Here is a 19,006-nt window from a genome sequence, read left to right as displayed (position 1 = left end):
GCACAGCTTTTTGCCACCAGAGACCTTGTGCCTGCTGATGCACCAGGTAGGGCAGCCAACTCTCACTTTGCACAGTTCAAAAGAGCACCTGATATTACTCGATCCTCAATGGATTGCATTTAGAAACGGTTCTGCCAAAATGCCAGGTCTTCTGTTTTTGCTCTGCTCTTTGCACGGTTCCATGGGTTTGTGTGGCAATGAGAGCCCTGCTTGGCAGCAGTGATGGTTCTTGGTATTGCTGGACAGGCTGTGTAATGGGACAAGCTGTGCAAGGCTGTACTGCCCTGCTTTCAGTGTCAAGGACTGATCCTTTTTGAGAAAAAAGAGATACCACTTTCTGCAGAGGAGAGAATGGCCTTTTCTGCAAACATTTTATCAGCAGTCAGTTTTTATATAATTTCTCCTTCAGCAATAACAGCCAGCACAGTGTGACGATCAGCACATCCTCTGTTTTGACAGGTAAAATTTAAACTGAGCAACCAGAGGTTTGAGCCCTTTTTGTCTCGTTCCCTTTTACTCTAAGTGCATTTCTGAACTGCCATAGGCTTTCTGATGCTGTGTGAGGACTAAGGACTAATTTTGCAGATGTGTTTTTCACTGATGAGTGTTCATCCAAGAAAATATGCAAAAATGTTTCAGGTTGGGAAGTGCCAGGAAATTGCACTGTTCCTGATAAGACATGTGTGACTGATCTCCAGCAGTGGCATCATCCGTTTTTTGGCTTGTTGATTAGAATAATGAAACTTTGCTTTTAAACATTACAAATCAAAATAAACAAAAGCTGTATTAGTGAATCTGTTTCAGTTTGGTGAACTAAGGTTCCATGTATCCTAGTTACTAATAATTTTGATCACGATGAATAGAATTGTTCAGATACAAATACATAAGGAGTAACAAATAACTGTAATCTTCCATCTAAATGAGCAAAAGTCCATATAGAATAGGCAAACATGATCTTACCACAGCGGTCAAATAGTAATAACAAAGGTGAATAGTAAACATTATTTCCTTCTTCTTTTTTTTTTTTTCAGATACAATGGATATTAATGAGAATTTGGCAGATCAATGATAAAAGGAGAAATAAAAGACACTCCATGATATTGGTATGTCCAAGTGCCAGCTATCAGCCTGCAAAAGACTAGGAGACTGCAAACAGTGACTTAGGACATGCAGACTTAGGACAAGACTGCATTTCCACGCAAACAATCAGGTTGCTAAAAATACCAGGAGATTGAAAGGATCCACTTTATATAAGCAGAAATGCATATAAATCAGCATCTCTTGGAAACTCACCATAAGGCATCAGCAGGTCTTCAATGGGTGTCTTAAACATCTGTTTTTGTTCTCTGTCTCTGACAAGTTGGCTCTCCACATGCACCAGCTGCCAGGCTACCAGCCCTGGAAACTCAGAAAAGGAACAGACAAGTATCACCAGCAAAGGAGAGCATGACATGACTGAACGGTGTGTTCCCAGGTGCGCGAGGCAGTTCTTCTCAAAGAACTCAAGAAATGTATGTGCTGAAGCTACGGGTTGCAAAAGCACTGCAAAAGCCCAAGGTGGGGCCCTGAGGACACTGTGGGTAGATGCCCACAGTGCGATATGGCCACAGATGTTACTACATGCTTGGTCTCCAGTCTGGGAGCTGAAGTCCATCCACTGAAAGCAGTAGCAATAAGAACATGTCATCATCATGCTAAATACCCTGTGATGTGACCCATTATTTCTTTTGATATCTCCCGCCCAACATGAGTCAACTTAAAATACTCCCTCAGTCCCCTTTCAAACTTCTATCCTTTAGTTGCCAAATGGCTCTTAGTCTCCTCTGCCAAAAGCACAATATAGATGGTACTGAGGGACTTTGCTCTGGCAGCACTGAAATCCCACTGCATTAATCTTGGATGAAAATGTCTGGTGCTAAAAATGGCTCTATACCCAAATATTAGGCAATGTGAGTAATTTGAAACGTTCCTGAGAAAAAGATTAAGAACTCAGAAAAAGCTGGACTCCCTCCTGAACTACACTGAGCACCTAGGTAATTTAGATGTCAAATTCTCTTTCTAGCCAGTGTTTTAGTCAGGGAGGCTCTGCTCTAATGGTATTTTGCAGGGACTAGAGAGGATTCTTTAGTGAACTTCCCACAGATAATTTTTTGCTTCAGCTCTTTGACATCAGGCAGTTTCTCTTGTGACAGTAGGGTTAAACCTCAAGATGATTGTGTAGTAATCATGACATTTCCAGATTTACCCCTGTGTTCCTTGGAAAATTGAACAAGCAGTCTCCATTAAGAAGTTCCAGAATATGAGATGCAGTCTGCTTAAAATCGCCAAAATGGTCAACAAAAAAATGATTAAAAATACTGTTCTGGTAAACTGAAGAGGGAGAGATTTCTCAAGGTCAGTGAGAGACGTGGGAACAAAAGCAGGCCTCCCACTGCCTGCTGTTAGTCACAACACACCAGGCCACAGCTTGTAGTGGTGAAAGATGAATGAGCACCACCAAAAAGGAGATGGACAGCTGTCATTGTAAATGCTCTTTAGTCACGTTGGTTTAACGGGTAAGAACTACAAACACATCTGAACCTGAATGTCCTACTGATAATGGCAGCTGGGGCCATGGGACAGAATGCACATCACAAGTAAAGCCCACTGTGCAGGTTGATGGTAAATCCCTTAGTCCTGGTGGGAGATCATTATACACAAACCTCTTTGCATTCCCCTGCAGGCAGCAGGACTGCACAGTCCTGCCCCACTGAGAGCTCTTCTGCCTCAAAGAAATGGTACGCAGCTTCAACTCACCCTTTTGTAGCATAGCATGTTGTGCAAGGGCCTTTCAAAGCAGCCCGAAGAATGGGTTTTGACGACATCACCAGATGGCCAAGGGTTTTGACATTTAATAATCCACTAAGACTGGGGCCTGGCAGTGTATTTTCTTCTCTTTCCAGCCCTCCCACACACTGCATCTTGCTTTGGCTACCTGACCCTGCAGAGTTTGCTTCTGTCTTTCCCCATCGTGCCTTTTTGCAGGGCCAGTGCACAAGCTTCTCCTTTCTTTTGAAGAGTCCTTAGCTTTACTGCACTCCCGATGAGAATCCAGACTCCTTTTGTCACTGAACCCTCCAAAGCCTTCCAATATCCCTCTAAACAGATCCTCAGAGATCTATCTCAGCTCAGCTCGCGATCCTGTGTATTCATTTTTGCCTACAGTGAAGAGAGGGCTCTGTTTATAGAAGGATCTTGTATTTTCATTTTGCCCTCGATTATTTCTTTTGGAAAAGTTAAGCAGCAGCTGGAAATCTCTACTGCAACTCAAATATTATTTTCTGAACCAGATACTTATTTTAATGCTGTACACAGAAACAATATGGAGTTCCTCTGGAAGCAAAAGCACTGCAGCTTCTTTAAAGCCATCAATATTTCGGTAGCAGCTATTTTTACCAGCAGAAAGCAGCCTAGGGTTAAGAATGAAGCTGTAGAAGCCTGACTGATCAGAGCTCCAGACAGCTCAGTGCTTCCTATCATAACCTCCCTTACTTTTTTTTCCCTCTAGGAATTTCTATTTGGGCTAAAACCCTGGATAAATAAAACTGGCCAGAGTTATTGTTAGTCCTTTAGCTTTTACTGCTGCAGCAGAGATGCACACTGAAAACATATATTAAGTTTTGAATTAGACCAAGGCTCCCTTCCTTTCTGAACCCTTCTACTATTTTACAAGATTGAGTCTGTACTGCTCAAAACCCTATCCTCATTCACCAGTGCATATTGTTGACTACCCAATGGAAAATAATTCTGGTGCTTTGTAAAGAATATTTTTGCTACAAGATGTTCAATGTCAACTATATGAGAATAGAGCTTGTTTCAATTTTCTTTTACTCTCTGAAAGGCACTGTGAACACTTGTAGACAATATCTCCTTTTCCAGGAAACAGTTTTGTTGCATCACTGCTATTTACCTCTTGCTTTCTGCAGAGTTTGATTTTGTTTCAGAAGTGGCAGAAGAGCAATAATAATCCTCTGTGAGCAGGACTCAAGCATACTTCTGCAAACTAGACCAGAGCAGCATATGTGGAGTCTCAGCAGTCTTCGATCACTAGTGCAGAAAGGAGTAACTCCAAGTTATGTCAGAAAGTGAAACACCAGTTATGGGTAACTGCTAAGGAAATAAATAACAAGGAAATAAACCTATCCCAGAAGCTGTTTTCTGTTGATGCAAGTCCTTCAGACTTCCAAGAAACATGAGTGGCAATTGTAAGAAAACACAAGTTTGCTATTTGGAATGAGTTGCCTTCATTCCTTGAAGAAATGCAACATTCTGATTTGATTAACAGTGAAATATGTTTTCTTGTGAAAGTGCCCTTTCTCAGAACCCACAGGGAAATAGTTGGTGCATACACATACCATTTGTTGGCACTTCTCTGAATCTACTTCTTACTCTCCAGATTTCAGAGAATGACCTGGTTCATACATATTGTTCATCTCTGAAGGGAGCAATTCTTTGCCAGAAGAAGCCACTGTGAAATATCCATGTTCTGATCAACTACAGTGCTGAGCAAGGGATTTCGCACTCAGTCGCTGATTTTTTCTTCCCTCTGCAAATAAGTTATTAGTCGAGGACAAGCAAACGCTGAAGATATTTCCTTTACTCTCAGAGGTGGGAGTGTACAGCTGGAAGTATCTCTGCTTTCAGACTGCTCTTCAGGTCAGAACGACCTTTTCCATCATTGCCTGAAGAAGGGGAAGCATTGCTGCTAGGAACAGATCTTGCCCCTATGACCCATCCATGAAGTGAAAACTGTGAGTAAGAACAAAGTATCCAAAGGCTTCAGCTCCGTAATTTCACAGATCTTACAAAATATACAGTAGATTTTTAAGATCAGGGGCTCAGTTTTCCTGCTTGGTCCAGGCTCTGGAAGTAAAAACAAGAATGGTCACAGTGTTGATGTAGTTCTAACGGGCAAAGCAAAAGGATAGGAAATGGAGTCATGCTCTGTACTTAGGAGTAGTTATAAAACTGTAAAGAAATTTGATGACTGTTGTGCAGAGGGAATTTTTTTGTTTTGTTTTGTTTTAAATTTCAAATATTATTTGAATTTGAAACAAACAGATTTTGGCATATCAGCTTCCTCTGTGAGTATATCACATTCTCAGCCCTTGGTGGAAAGATCCATTCTGGAAAGAATTAGGCAGGTTGAGAGGTGTGCCACTGCTCTTCTTCCTTCAGCTGATGGCATGTACCCAGTCTCCAAGGAAATTATGGAGAAACGCAACCTCTCTACTCACTGATCCAACAGAAGAAACATCCCAGCCAGCTGTGAAAGACTGGTATAGGCATAGCAACATGTGGCTTTGTCTTTTCCATTGGACTCATTCAGAGTGTGACCATGCACTGTGGAGCATGTCTTGAGGAAGAGAAGGCTGCCTCTCTGGAGCAGCTTTCAGCATCCACACAGAAACTGAGGGCCAGGGAGACAATGTCTGTGCCTGAGCAAAATCAGAGTCACACATGACAGTGCAACAGCACACAGTGAATGGAAGAATTAACAATGTGAGGCATTTTCACAGAGGTGGATGGGTCCTTCTCTATAGCCTTCAGCATAACGCTGGTCTGTAAAACTAAAAGGCTGGTTGCAGAAACTGGAGTTGTTCAGCGCTCGTGGTTTGAGGAGAACCAGCAAGTAATATGATGGCTGGCTGTACTTCCTCTGGCTTCAGGTCACAGGAAGCCTCTAAATAAAAGACAGCAATTTAGGAAAAACGTGAATGATCATGCTCCCAATGCATCATGTATGGGTTACTTGACACAAAGAGGAAGAAAGGAAACAGACAGTAGAGTACCACAAATGTTTAGCAGTTGCCATCTGCTAGGCATTTGCAAGTAGCTGCCACCAAGACAAGAGCTTCTTGTGAAGATGTTTGGAAGAAAGTGAGTGAGATACAGGCAGTGGAAAGCAGAGATAAGACTCAAAATCCCATGAAGGCAGAGGAAGTCTGATTATGCACCTCATCACCTCAGCAGTTGTGGGAGTGCAGGTGGAGAGGTCTGGGTAGTGTAAAAGCATCTACAGATGAGTAGAGAAGCAGATGCATGTAAGGGGATGGAATGAGGGGTAATAGGAGTCTAGGGAGAGCACTACATCTAAAACGATCCTGCAAGGGTCACACGAGACAGCAACCTTTCCTTCAGGGCTGCAAATCACAATTATGTCAGCTAGGCTAGGGGGACATGACACTAAACAGAAGTAGTTTATGCAAAGAGCAATCCTCTCTTCTAAGATGTTATCCAGAGAGGTATGGAGACACCAGTTTAGGAGGCAATTATTAACCTTGGCAGCTGCCTCACCCACTCTCAACAGCGAGGAATATGAAACCTGATAGATACAAGGTTCTGCAATGCTTAGGGACATTTCTGTTTTAGTTTATGTTCCTGATTTATATAATGATAACAAGAACACTAAGAAAGCACTGCTCTGCCATTCTATCTTTATAGGTCAGAAGTTTAAGGTTTTAGTATTGCCATCATTTTTTTAAACAATAAAATAGTCAGGCTGCACATTGTATATATTTCCCACTAGCTGGCATTCTGCAGCAACAACCTTATTTGTATTCTGTCTTTTCCTTAGCAAAAAAACAAAAAAACAAAAAAAAATCCCACCACTCTGCATTGCCACAACTAAGTAGTTCCCCACTGTGATACAGACATTGCCCAACAGTCTCACTAAATTCAACATATCCCTGTTAACACTTTTTATTCATACTGATGGTCTGCATCACAGTGTGTTCCCAAAGCCTGGCTTTAAAATTTAAGCTCTAGACCTTTAACAAGAAGTATGAAGCAAAATAAAGTGAGTATCTTTTCCTATGCAGCTGTGCAGTGGAACTGTATCTCCTTCAAGGATGATCTATCACAGATTTTAGGCTGTTTTTTTTTCTTTCCTCCCTCCGGCCCCCACCAAGGGCTTAAGTGTCTCCCTGTACAAAGGAGAACATCTTGACTGCCTGAAGTGTTATTGCCTATAAAGCCCTTCTTCTTTTCCATATAAAAATGAATTTCAAGCTGTGGAGAAGCTTTAGACTGGATGATCACACAAAGCGAGACCTCGTCCAAGACTATGTTCAGCAGGGTAGCTCCACCAGGACACACAAAGTCTCTGACACACAAACCAACACCCAGGGCAGTGTATTTCTGCCTTGAGGACTGGAGGAGGGCACATCTGTTGAGGATTAAAGTCTCACTGGTCTTCTTGGTTGGACCTTCACAAACATACCAGCAGCCTTTTCGTCATGCTCCAGTTTTGTTTGTGAAGGAATGTCCAGCTAAACCCATGAAGTAACTTCAAGTAAGGGATCGTAGGGAATCCAATGGCTTTCTGGGCCATAACCATTTGCTGTAGAGCTCTCTTTGGCTGCCAGCAAGGCCAAGTTTTCAACTGTGAGTCTGGGCAGAACATACAGAAGGATCCCTCAGCTAAATAAAGACTTTAACATTTGGCTCTGAGACACGAGAGCCTCAGCACTCTGAAACACATTGCATTCTCTGGGGGTTGGGGAAGGGGAAGAATGAACCTCACCTAATTTTAGTCCTTTCAAAGTAAAGGTGGTTAGGCTAAATTAGACCCATCCCAGAACCTGTGGCAGGCCCTCTAGGAGATGGCTTGCAGTCTCTTAGACTCTTTTTAGGATAAGAGCACTCACGATCTTGAGCTCCCTCTATCATGTCAGATAGAAGCAAGTAAAGTTTACAGTGGGCACCTCTGGGTTTCAGATATTCAAATTGAGTGAGATCTATCACTTCTTTTGTGGACAGAGCAAAACATCTGGGGAGAAATGGGAAAAAAATGTCAGTGATACATGTTGGGAGCAGCAGGTCAGTACAGATTCCTCACTTTACTTTTACTTACTGTGTGAGACATTTCCTGTAACGCTTGCCTTTGCTCTCCTCTGACTCTTCCTGGGAACCACTTTTTAAATTTTTACTGCCATCACTCTGATTCCACCTGTTAATGCCGCACATAGTCCCTATAGTTATTTGATTGAACCCTGTTTCCCAAATGACAGTACAGTCAGGAGGCAGTAAGAACGGGCTGCTCCACAGGGAAGGTGAGCTAGGGCAACAGCAAGGCAGGCAGTGCAGCGACCTCCCTGACCATGGCATAGCCTCACAGCACCCAAACAAGGTGAGCAAGGCAGGTCCAATGACAATAACCATCATCAACCAGAGTACAGTGATTTCCAGGCAACTCCAGAATAGTGAGGAAGGTGTGAGGTCAAGCCAGGAACTCAGGCCACTGAAGACTAGAAGTAATGTTATCCCTTGGCTGGTTAAGTATTTCTAACACAGACTTAGACTCAGCCAATAACAGGACATCTCTTTAAACATTCAGCTTTTTAATTACCAGGATACTTTATTCTAAGATCTCTTTCTTGCCCACTCTTGTTTTTCTTTAATGCTATGTGACTACTAACAATCTCCCCTAAGAGGAGCTGGAAGCAGAGAGAGAACTATGAAAATGAATTACAGTATGCGATACTACAGTCACTGTCCTGCAAGCAAGTGGAGAAGAGATGGTCACTACCAGATTCTCTTTCTTCCACTAGAGCTTCACAAGGCAGCACCAGCTCCCCAGCTTGGGCAGCTCAGCCACAGCTATAATTCAGTGTAAGTCAAAAATGTTATTTCAGCAGGAATAGCTGAAATAGCAGAGGGCATCTTGTCACCATCTCTGGACAAGCCCAGGAGAGGCAGAAATGGCTTGTTTTATGCTGTCTCTCATTATTCCTGGCACTTTATGACTCATTAAGTGTCCTAGTTTTGTGAATAACTCCTGCTGAGCTCAACAATTGATATACATTTATGGGTGTCCTGTTGGCTGCAATAACAACTGAACTATTCATAATTCCCCTAATCATGTTAACTCCTTCCTTTGTGTGCCAGGTTTCCTTTAAACAGTGGTAAGATAAAAAATACTGGGGACCTTGGTTCTTAAGATAGAATGAATTACTTTTATCTGGACAATTTATTAATAAAGCTTCTTACAAGAAAGGGAGGAAGGAGGACCTGGGCAACTACAGGCCAGTGAGCCTCACCTCTGTGCCTGGGAAGATCATGGAACACATCCTCCTGGAAGACATGCTAAGGCACATTGAGGGACGAGTGGGTGATCTGAGACAGCCAGCATGGCTTCATCAAGGGAAGGTCGTGCCTGACCAATCTGGAGGTCTTCTATGATGGAGTGATGGCATTGGTGGACAAAGGGAAGGCAACTGATGTAATTTAGCTGGACTTCAGCAAGGCCTTTGACATGGTCTCCCACCACAACCTTATCTCAGAATTGGAGAGATACAGATTTGAAGGGTAGACTATTCAGTGGATAAGGAATTGGTTGGAAGGTCACAGTCAGTGGGTTGTGGTCAATGGCTCTATGTTCAGCTGGAGACTGGTAACAAGCGGTGTCCCTCAGGGGTCCGTCTTGGGACTGGTACTCTTTAACATCTTGATCAATGACATGATGATGGGTCTGAGTGCACCCTCAGCAAGTTTGCTGGTAACACCAAGCTGGACAGTGCAGTTGATAAAACAGAAGGAAGAGATGCCATCCAGAGGGACCTTGGTGAACTCAAATGGGGGGTCCTTGTGAACCAGATGAGATTAAACAAAGCAAAGTGCAAGGTTTTGCACTTGTGTCAAGGCAGTCCCAGATACGTACACAAACTAGGAGAAGAACTCCTTGAGAGTAGCCCTGCTGAGAAGGACTTAGGGGTTCTGGTTGATTAAAAAGTGAACATGAGCCAGCAGAGTGTGCTTGTAGCTTGGAAGGCCAAGGGTATCCTGGGTTCCATCAGAAGAGGGGTGGCCAGTAGGGCCAGGGAAGTGATTGTCCCGCTCTACTCTGCCCTCAAGAAGCCCCAGCTGGAGTACTCTGTCCAGGTCTGGGGCCCCTAGAACAAGAAAGACATGGAGCTTTTGGAGAGGGTCCAGAGGAGGACCACAAAGAAGATCAAAGGGCTGGAGCACCTCTCCTATGAACATAGGCTGAAGGAACCGGGCTTGTTCAGTCTGGAAAAGAAAAAGCTGTGGGGAGACCTCATTGAGGCCTTCCAATATTTAAAGGGAATTTACAAACATGAGGGAAATCAACTCCTTACAAGGGTAGATAGTGATATGACAAGGGGGAATGGTTTTAAACTAAAGGAAGGGAGATTTATATTATGCAACCCTGCCTGTGGCAGGAGATTTGGAACCTGATGACCCTCGAGGTCCCTTCTAACCCAAGCCATTCTATGATTCTATGCTTCTATGATGGCTATATATTGCAATTACACACACTTGTTATGAGCCTAAACAAACCATGCTGTGTCCCAACACATTTTATATTGCTCACCTTCTCTTTTAAAGTCCATGTAGATGGATGACTAATATTGATTCTACTCAGAAGGCTGGCAGCAGACACATTAGTATTCGTTCCCTTGAATGGAATGGGAATTGGAACCAAATGACTCTTCCTGTCCATTACAGGTAGGAATTAGAAGTAAGGAACCATTGTTTGCGAACGTTCTTGTGATATTAATGATCTTGTCAGCTTCTGACCTTTTTTTCAGCTTGCTTTCTTTGCAAAAGGTCAGTGACAATAGAAAACAGAGCCCAGCAGCATGCTGATCCAGTCTGACAGCTAATGCAAACAGGACAACCATAAGCAGTCCACAGAAGCTTGACAGATTCAAGTATTTTTTGAAATGACTGCATATTTAACCTGTCTCTTCTAAAAGCATCATGCACAATCACCTCAAATGTAGGTAGACAGATCCATGTCTTGGCTTAATTTTCCTTTCATTCATTTGAAACACAGAGCCACTATGTGTGGCCACTCTGAAAAGTGGCCACTTCTGTGTTATCAGTTGAACAAAACTGGTCTATTTTGGAACATAACTGAAAATTCACCACCAGACTCAAACAAGTCTAAAATGAAGATTATCTTCGGTTACTTTAAAGGTGAGCTTGAGCCAGAGTCTGCCACAGAAGTGTGCCCAATTTCAGATTTCTGACTGGGATTAGAATACTCTCAGAATTCAGCTATTTGAAGAACTAAAGATGCAAGAAAGGTACATATGGGATCCGGCTGGGATAGAGTGAACATTCCTCACAGCAGCTCCTACCATACTGTGCTTTGCATTTGTGGCTAAAACAATGCTGGCAGCACACCTGTGTTTTGGCTACTGCTAAGTAGTGCTTGCACAGATTGAAGCTTTCTCTTCAACATTATTCCACTTCCCCAAAAGGCCAGTAGGCTGGAGCTGGGCAAGAAGCTGGGAAGAGACAGCTGGGACAGCTGACCCCAACTAACCAAAGGTCCCACACGAGGGATATGACATCATGCTCATCAATAAAAGCTGAAGGAGATGGGGAGGAAAGGTGACATCTGTGGTTGCAGTGTTTGTCTTCTCAAGCAACTTCTGTGTGCACTGAGGCCTTGCTTCCCAGGATGTGATTGGACATCTGCCTGATGATGAGAAGCAGTGAATGAATTCCTCTTTTTGTTTTGCTTCTGTGCAAAGCTTTTGCTGTTTTTATTAAATTGTGTCTATTTTAACCTGTGAGCTTTTCTGTCTTATTTTCTCCCCCTGTTCTGTGGCGGAGACTGAGAGAGAGGTCAGCAGGGTGAGCATCTGGCAGTCAGTCAAGGTCAGCCCACCACAGAGTTCTGGACAAAGATTAATATTCCTGACTGCTTCTCTCCATTTTGATTACTATTGTTCATAAAGAAAACAGATGATGTAAATTTCAAAGGCACTTTCATAGAAGAATTGTCAATTTGATTCCATACTGCCAACCTCAAACATTCAATAACCAGCAGTCCTGATTAAAAAAAAAAAAAAACAACAAAAAACATTTGGGGTCTTACCTTTCAAGTACTGAAGTTTGAGCCCACAAGGATGTGGTTTTATGACCATCATATTCTCCTTCAAGCCTGTGTTGCCCTCATGGGATTGGCCCCATGCTCACTGGTGCCTATTTCTACGTTGTTTGACTTAGGTCAACACTAGCTACTGTGCAATCAAGGAGAGTCAAATGAGCCTCCTAATCTGATTGGTAAAAATAAGGACAATTTGCTCATTCTTGCAAAATATTTTGTTTCAAAGTTGTTTTGCACTGTGTTTTGAATCTGCCATAAATTGTCCCAGAATGAGTGGATGATGCAGGAAGCCTGCACAAGAGTCCAGTTTGCCACCACAGCATTTCTCACTATGTGCAGCAGTTCTATCAGCAGGAAAAAAACACAGTCAATGATTTCTGTCAAGGACTTTAACTGTGGTAGTTTTTTTGTTCTTTTGTTGTTTTTTTTAAATTTTTCTTGCATTGTTTTATGCAATTTTTAGACCCTTTTCCTTGGTATCTGGAGCTTTTGCTGAAGGACAGTGGTATTCTGAAGTTAGAGATGTGGCTGTTATTAAACAAAGAAAATGCAAAAATCACCTCTGGAGGAGTGAGAGCAACAAAGTGCAGTGCACAGCCTTGAGTTTAAAGGCTGAGGGGGTTGGGGGTGTTCAGCCTGGAGAAGGGAAGGCTCTGGGGAGACCTCATTGTGGCCTTCCAGTACTTACAGGGAGCTGATAAATAGGAGGGAGAATGACTTTTGATATGGGTTCATAGTGATAGGACAAGGGAGATATATTTTAAACTGGAAGAGAGGAAATTTAGGTTAGGTGTTAGGAGGAAATTCTTTACTCAGAGGATGGTGAGGCCCTGGCACTGCTGTCCAGAGAGCTGGAGGTACCCAAGGCCATAGGTGGGGCTATGGGCACCTGGACTATGGGATATGCCCCTGCCCATGGAAGGGCTGGGGCTGGGGAGGCTTTAAAGTCCCTTTCAGCCCAAATCAGTTTGGGATTCTATGATTAACACTGCTCTGAATCCACTGAATATCTGACGGTTTGTGGGGCAAATTTTGGGCAATTTTGCCACATCAGAATTAATCGTGCCATACTTTAATGTTGCCAAGTGCTGGTAGTTGGTTGCAAGACACAAAGACCATGGGATGCTGTAGTCCCATACTAGCAGTGCTGGCTGAGTTGCTTACACCAGCTCTTGGGCGGCACATTGTTTTTTGGGAGAGGTGAAGAACACTTTAGGTAGAAACATCTGCCTTAAGCCATTGGTTTTGAATATTTGTATTTGAAAGGTAAGTACTATCCTAGTGCTTTTTAAGAATAAATTACAAGTTCCATACTAAAGTGAGGAAGAACATCTTCACTGTCAGAGTGACATAGCACTAGAGGAGGCCACCCAGAGAGGTGGTGGAGTCTCCTTCTCTGGAGATATTCAAGACCGGCCTAGATGCCTTCCTGTGCAATCTGCTGTAGGGAACCTGCTTTAGCAGAAGGTAGGACTCGATCTCTAGAGGTCTCTTCCAACCCCAACAATACTGTGATTCTGTAATATGCATCTCTGGAAGCAACTTAGTTATTTTCTTATCCCATAAAACAAGTGACGTTGCTCAGAAAAGACTGTAAGGAATCGGATCCTTCGAGAGAGAGGATGAGTTAAGTATTGAAGATGAAATGCAAAGGTTTTTTAGCATAGTGCCTGGTTGTTTGATTTTCTAATACAATAGATTACACTGTTAATGGAAACGTAGCTTTGCACCTTCTGTTTTTCTCCCAGTAGAATTAATCTCAGCACTGTTTGCATGCCAAGCATGCACGCTCGCAGCTGTGAGCTCTGGAGAGAGGAAGAAGGCACAGCTTGGACCTGTGCTGATAAGATCACACAGGGTCTGTAACAAGGCTGGAAATAGACCCCACTGCCTTTGCCAAGTGACTTCACCACAAGACCATCTTTGCTTCTGCCCACAGGAACTGTCTCACACCATTACAGATAGACCTCAGAAGCCAACAGATTGGGGGGAAAAGCATTTGGTTGTTCTGGAGTCCTTTGGGAGATCTGCAGGAACAGGAGTCTTCTGTTCCACTCCTGTGTTCCAGTAAAGAGGTAAAAAACATTCAGTGTTGCCTACAGAGCAGCTATCATTTCCAAGATGCCAATCGTCCTTCCTAGCTGTCACCTGCACCCCACAGCTGCCAGAGTTCCCTCTGTTTTAAGGCTGCATGTGTCAGTTATTCAGAAATAACACAGAGCAGTGAGGAATGGCTTTTAAATTCCCGTGAAAGAAGCAGGCCATGCATGGACAGGGAAACACAAGCCCCTAAGTGCTTGGGAGCCCTTGGAGATGAAAGTACCACAGGAATGCCACATGGCAGCGCTGCTAGTACTCATGCTGTGCTGGTAATTAAAGCAGCTTTCCATATGTACCAGTTATGGAAAGAGAGAATAATGAAGCTGGAGAAAATCACAGAGCTCATTAAATCTGATGGCCTGGTATGTAACAACATGGAAAAGTACAGGGAGTAAGCTTCTTCATGCAGTGGAAATCACTGTCTAAAGCACTGACTGTGCTGAAAGCTCCAGAAAAAAAATGCAGTGGGGCATGTAGGAAGGTCCTTTGGAGCTGACAGCAAACAAAGTGGCTGATTGGAGTTGCAGCTGTGTCTTTGTGAAGCAAAGGAGGGTGGAAAAGCCAGAGGAACAATGTGTTTCTGAGTGGACTGCAGTCTTGCACCAGAGAGAGGGAGAAGTGCCTCCTGCTGCACTGGTATGCACAAGGTACACAAACTGAGGGAATATTCAGCTTGTATTTCCTCCTGCTGGAAGCAAGGCACCAAGCCCCAGCTGCCCATTAGCTGCTCAGACCAAAAGCTCACCTATTTTCCAAGTGTTTAGGTGAAAATGGAGAAATTGTAAGTTGTGAATAAAGCTTCTGCTCTATTATTGTGCCAAGGCACAGCATCTTAAATGAAGCCGGTGATACTACTGTATGTGCGCTTAGGAGCAAGCTGTAATCCCTCATCTAACATCACCTGAGCCTACAGATACCCCAGGTTAAATGAGATCATAGCCATACACAGCCATCACCCTGCTTGGTTCCAACAAGGGATCGACTTCATTTTGCTGTGAGCTCCTATCTTCTAAACACCAACAACCATCTCTGAGCCCTCCAGAGCTACCCCATGCAGGAACGGCTCGCCCCTCCGGCCGCACCACCGCCCGTTATCGCACTGCGGCCCTGAGGCGCCATCAGGCACCTCGCTGTCCTCGGCGCCCCGCGGCCCCGCCCGCCGCCATGTCGCGCCTGCGCGCTGCCCGCCCGGGGCGGGCTGTGCAACATGGCGCCGGGGCCGGCTCGCACCGCGGCTGAGGAGTACCGGCCCAACCGCTACGTCTCGTTGCCGGCCGAGCTCGACCCTGCCACCTACGACGCGTCGCCGGAGAAGCGCCGTGCCGAGGCCGAGCGCTTGGCCATCCGGGCCCGGCTCAAGCGGCAGTACCTGCTGCAGCTGAACAACCCGAAGCCGCCGGCCGTCATCGTGAGTGGGGCGGGGGTGCGGGCGGGGGGCACCGGGCCCGTCCGCCTCACACGGATGGGGGCAGCGCGGGGCAGAGCTTGAGTTCGTCCCGGGACCTTGCGGGCGGTGCCGTGTCTTCTTCTCCCTGTGACCTTGGTGTCTGTCCCTCCTGGCCGGGCTTTCTAGGTCAAGATGGCGCGATGGGCTCTTGCTGGGCCCCTGGGGGCCGTGTTGTGGGGGCTCACAGTTTTTTTGCCACCTCAGGAAGATCCTGCCTTGCTCCGCTGGGACTATGCCAGGACGCACAACGTGTACCCAAATTTCCGCCCGACGCCCAAGACGTCCTTCCTAGGAGCTGTATTTGCGATAGGCCCTATCCTCTTCTGGATGGCCACCTTTAAAACTGAGAGGGTGAGTTCTGTTGGTGGCATTGAGCATCAGGGAACACCAGGTTGTAAAACATAGATCTGCCTAGACACTTAATTCCCCTTGCACCTAAGAATGCTTAATACTAGTGAAGTATTAAGGGAAGGAACGCTAATTAGTGCTGAACCTGCTATCTCAAGGTCTCATAGCTAGTTGCAAAGTCCCACTGTGCTAAGAGGCCTGTATTGCATCTGCAGGTAGAGCCAGTCACAGTTTCTCTGATAAGACATTTTGCATTATAAAGCATTCCATAGCACCAATTCCATAAATTAATTGTAATAGACTACAGTTTTCAGCTGTTGACGTGCTAAAGCATATGTTCTCTAAAATAAAAAGTAGGGAGCTGATGGATGACAGCCCTAGGAAGGTCTCTGAATTGGTTGACAGTTTCTCCATTCTCATGAAGCAGACAGGAAGGAGCACTTAAGCTGATGAAAGTGTCTGATCTCACCTGGATTTTTGAGCTCTTGGAAGGATTTAGAATCATATAATCATAGAATTAGCTGGGTTGGAAAAGACCTACAAGATCATCCAGTCCAACCATCCACCTACCACCAAAAACTCCACTAAACCATGTCTCTCAACGCTATATCTAAATGTTTCTTGAACACTTAACACATTTAACTTGCTTCTGTTGTAAATCCTGCATTGAGTATGTCAAAATCTGAGCAGCAGCTGATCTTTCTGAAAGTACTCAGCTATATACATTGGAGTATGCTAGGTGACTGCCAGTTAGTGGCTGGTTTTATTTCCCTCTTTTTTTCTTTCAGAAAAGTACCAATTTTAGATCAAATCATAAACCAGGAAATACAAACATCAGTGCTATTTGGAATAATATTTTCTAGGATAAATGTAACGTAACAAGCACTAACAAACTTAGCAAGTATGTTGATACAAATAGTGTTGGAATTTTAATATTTCTGCAGTTCTTTGTCATTTTGGATTTGTTTCATATGCTAAACCATGCTTGGGTTTAGCCACAAAGTGTGGATTAGCATGTGAGCACTTGAAAATAAACGTGAATGAGTGACATCGCTGACATACTTGACAGGGAATACTAAAGCAGAAGTGTTGGATACGATTTCCAGAAGAATGTGTTTTCCAATTCCTTTACTGGTGTATAGGGATTTTTCCAGTGGTTTATGAAACGCAGTAGTTGTCATGCTTCTCTCTGAGGAGTGATTGTTGTGTGTCTGGGAAGCTGAAGAGAGACTTCTAAGTCTTAAGCAATTCCTCTGTATTTGTCCAGCAGAAAGAGTCAGGGTAGTACCTACAGTTTCTGTGTGCTGTTACAGTACATCTCTGTGGAATGGTAGATGACTGCAGCATGAGATACAAAAGGGCTGAAAGCAAGCACAGGAACATTTAGGCAAGTTACTAAGAAGTTTCACCATACTTAGATCTTTAAACTAGGTTATTCAGCCAGAAACAGGAGGTAGCGACTAAATGCATAAAGTAACATGAACACCTCTAGTTTGGTGAAAAATACACAGCAGCAGTTAGTCTGAGCTGACCTGCGAGAGACAGCTGATGTGCAAAGGTCAGTCTGAGCATCTTGTGTATAGGTGAAGGTAAAAGCCTAATTCGTTCTTACTTTTTACCTGTGACTGTTAGCAGAGTTTGTGCTTGTATGGTGCTATCTTCCTATATTCTGTGCTGAAATGATTTTCTCTAATCCCAGGCTGATTGAAACTTCTTTTTTAATAGACTGATGATGAATGTTCTCTCTTCCACAGGACTATAAAGAGAAGCTTATCCGAGAAGGTAAATACGAGCGACCATTCAGTGTTTTTTAAGTTGCTGGAATCACAGTGCTGCTCTTGAGACAGAAGTAAATAAGATGTATTGTATGCTGATGCTTCTCCATCAGAAGAATAAATCTTAATTACTCCTCAGTCGTCTTCCATCTTTAATAATTATGGAAAGTGCAGCTGTACAGAATCTTTATATCTAATGGGAATAGATACAGAGAGCGTGTCCTGAGCTCACCAGTTAGCTCTTTTGATCTGCATATAAAGATTCCTTTTAAAATGTGGAAGTTGCTGCTATCAGAGCAGTTCAGGCTGAAGTTTAAAATTAATAGCAGGCTAAAATATTAAGCAATCCCTATACAGTTTCCTAAAGAACAATTGCTTATTTACTAGGTATTTCTTCTGCTGTTGGTTTAACTATATAGTTTGCCCAAATCAGGTAATAGACAACTCCTGTTCTTTATTCTAATTAACTATTTAGGAGCTTGCCTGCCTGTTCTCAATAGGTTAAGCTGATTTTTCCTTTCCTGAAAAAATACAAGCCTACGTCCTATATTTGCAGTAAAATTACTGTACCAGTTTTGGAAATAGTGAACTGGACATTGTCACTTTATATGTGACTAACAGCATTTCCACAAATTTTGTGATTCCTGTGTGCAGAGGATCGAGAACTAAAAAGACGAGGCATTTCTTTTTGGCAGTGGTTCCTTTACAGTATAGGAGAATTCAATTTCTCCCCTGGAAACAAGCTGTGATATTTAAAATAAATATTTTAAAAGCATAATGCATAACCGAACCTTGTGTCTGCAAAAGTATCTTCTCTGCTTATTCTCTGCCAGGGTCAACCAGTGTAGGGTGCGTACAGAACCGTCACCACAAGGTAGCCGAATGTGAGTGTGACGAAAAGGTCTTAATTCAGACTTGAATTCTCAGATGGCCTCTAGGTGCCATCACAGTCCAAACAACCCCAATTCTTCAGACATTGTAAAGGAGCTTTCTTTCCTGAATGTTGAGGTCAGTGTCAAAAATGCAACCTTAAACATGAGTTACAACTCCTCTGTCTGCGGTGAATGCAGCCTACGTTACTGACTGCAGAGCAGGTCAGCTCTGGTAGGCATTCTGTCCTGCATGATTAGGATGTACATACAGGCCATTTGGAGTCTCCCTCTGTCTGAGCAAACTGATGAGCCTCTTCACAGAATCACAGAATGGCTGGGGCTGGAAGGGAGCGCTGGAGGTCATCTTGTCCTGCTCTGGCTCAAGCAGGGTCACCTGGCCAGGACTGTCTGGAAGGCTTCCTAACAGCTCGGGAGCAGCTGTCCTCTCTGGGCAACCTGCTCCAGTGCTGTCACAGTAAAAACGTGTTTGCTGATGTTTAAGACAAACGTTTAAAAAAAAAATGTTTTTTAAAAAAGTGTTTCCTGTTTTAACTCTTCA

General features: G+C 43.7%; 1 protein-coding gene and 1 long non-coding RNA gene across 22 annotated transcripts in view; one reads left to right on the top strand and one right to left on the bottom strand.

Moving 5' to 3' along the window:
- LOC110399174 overlaps positions 1–7,808 on the bottom strand; it is a 37,509-nt gene extending 29,701 nt beyond the window's left edge. For 14 of the 21 annotated variants that reach the window (XR_002438950.1, XR_002438962.1, XR_002438968.1 and 11 more), the window contains exon 1: positions 1,294–1,428. This is a non-coding gene — a long non-coding RNA (uncharacterized LOC110399174). Of the gene's footprint in view, positions 1–1,293 lie in introns of all 21 variants that reach the window. The other 7 variants (XR_002438953.1, XR_002438954.1, XR_002438958.1 and 4 more) reach the window with 6 other exon arrangements.
- On the top strand, positions 15,169–17,713 carry NDUFB4 (NADH:ubiquinone oxidoreductase subunit B4). Its single transcript, XM_021397430.1, has 3 exons — positions 15,169–15,413; positions 15,657–15,803; positions 17,555–17,713. Exons 1-3 carry the CDS (start codon positions 15,213–15,215, stop codon positions 17,612–17,614), a joined length of 408 nt encoding a protein of 135 aa, XP_021253105.1. The 5' UTR covers positions 15,169–15,212; the 3' UTR covers positions 17,615–17,713.

The sequence above is a fragment of the Numida meleagris genome, chromosome 1 (genome assembly GCF_002078875.1).
Source record: "Numida meleagris isolate 19003 breed g44 Domestic line chromosome 1, NumMel1.0, whole genome shotgun sequence".
NCBI lineage: Eukaryota > Metazoa > Chordata > Aves > Galliformes > Numididae > Numida > Numida meleagris.
This window is presented reverse-complemented; position numbering and strand designations above follow the sequence as displayed.

Excerpts from the sequence above, each read along its gene's own strand:
- NDUFB4 (XM_021397430.1), top strand. The coding sequence starts at position 15,213 with ATGGCGCCGGGGCCGGCTCGCACCGCGGCTGAGGAGTACCGGCCCAAC. Across the intron at positions 15,414-15,656 it reads CGAAGCCGCCGGCCGTCATC|GAAGATCCTGCCTTGCTCCG; the intron begins GTGAGTGGGGCG and ends TTGCCACCTCAG. Across the intron at positions 15,804-17,554 it reads CCACCTTTAAAACTGAGAGG|GACTATAAAGAGAAGCTTAT; the intron begins GTGAGTTCTGTT and ends TCTCTTCCACAG.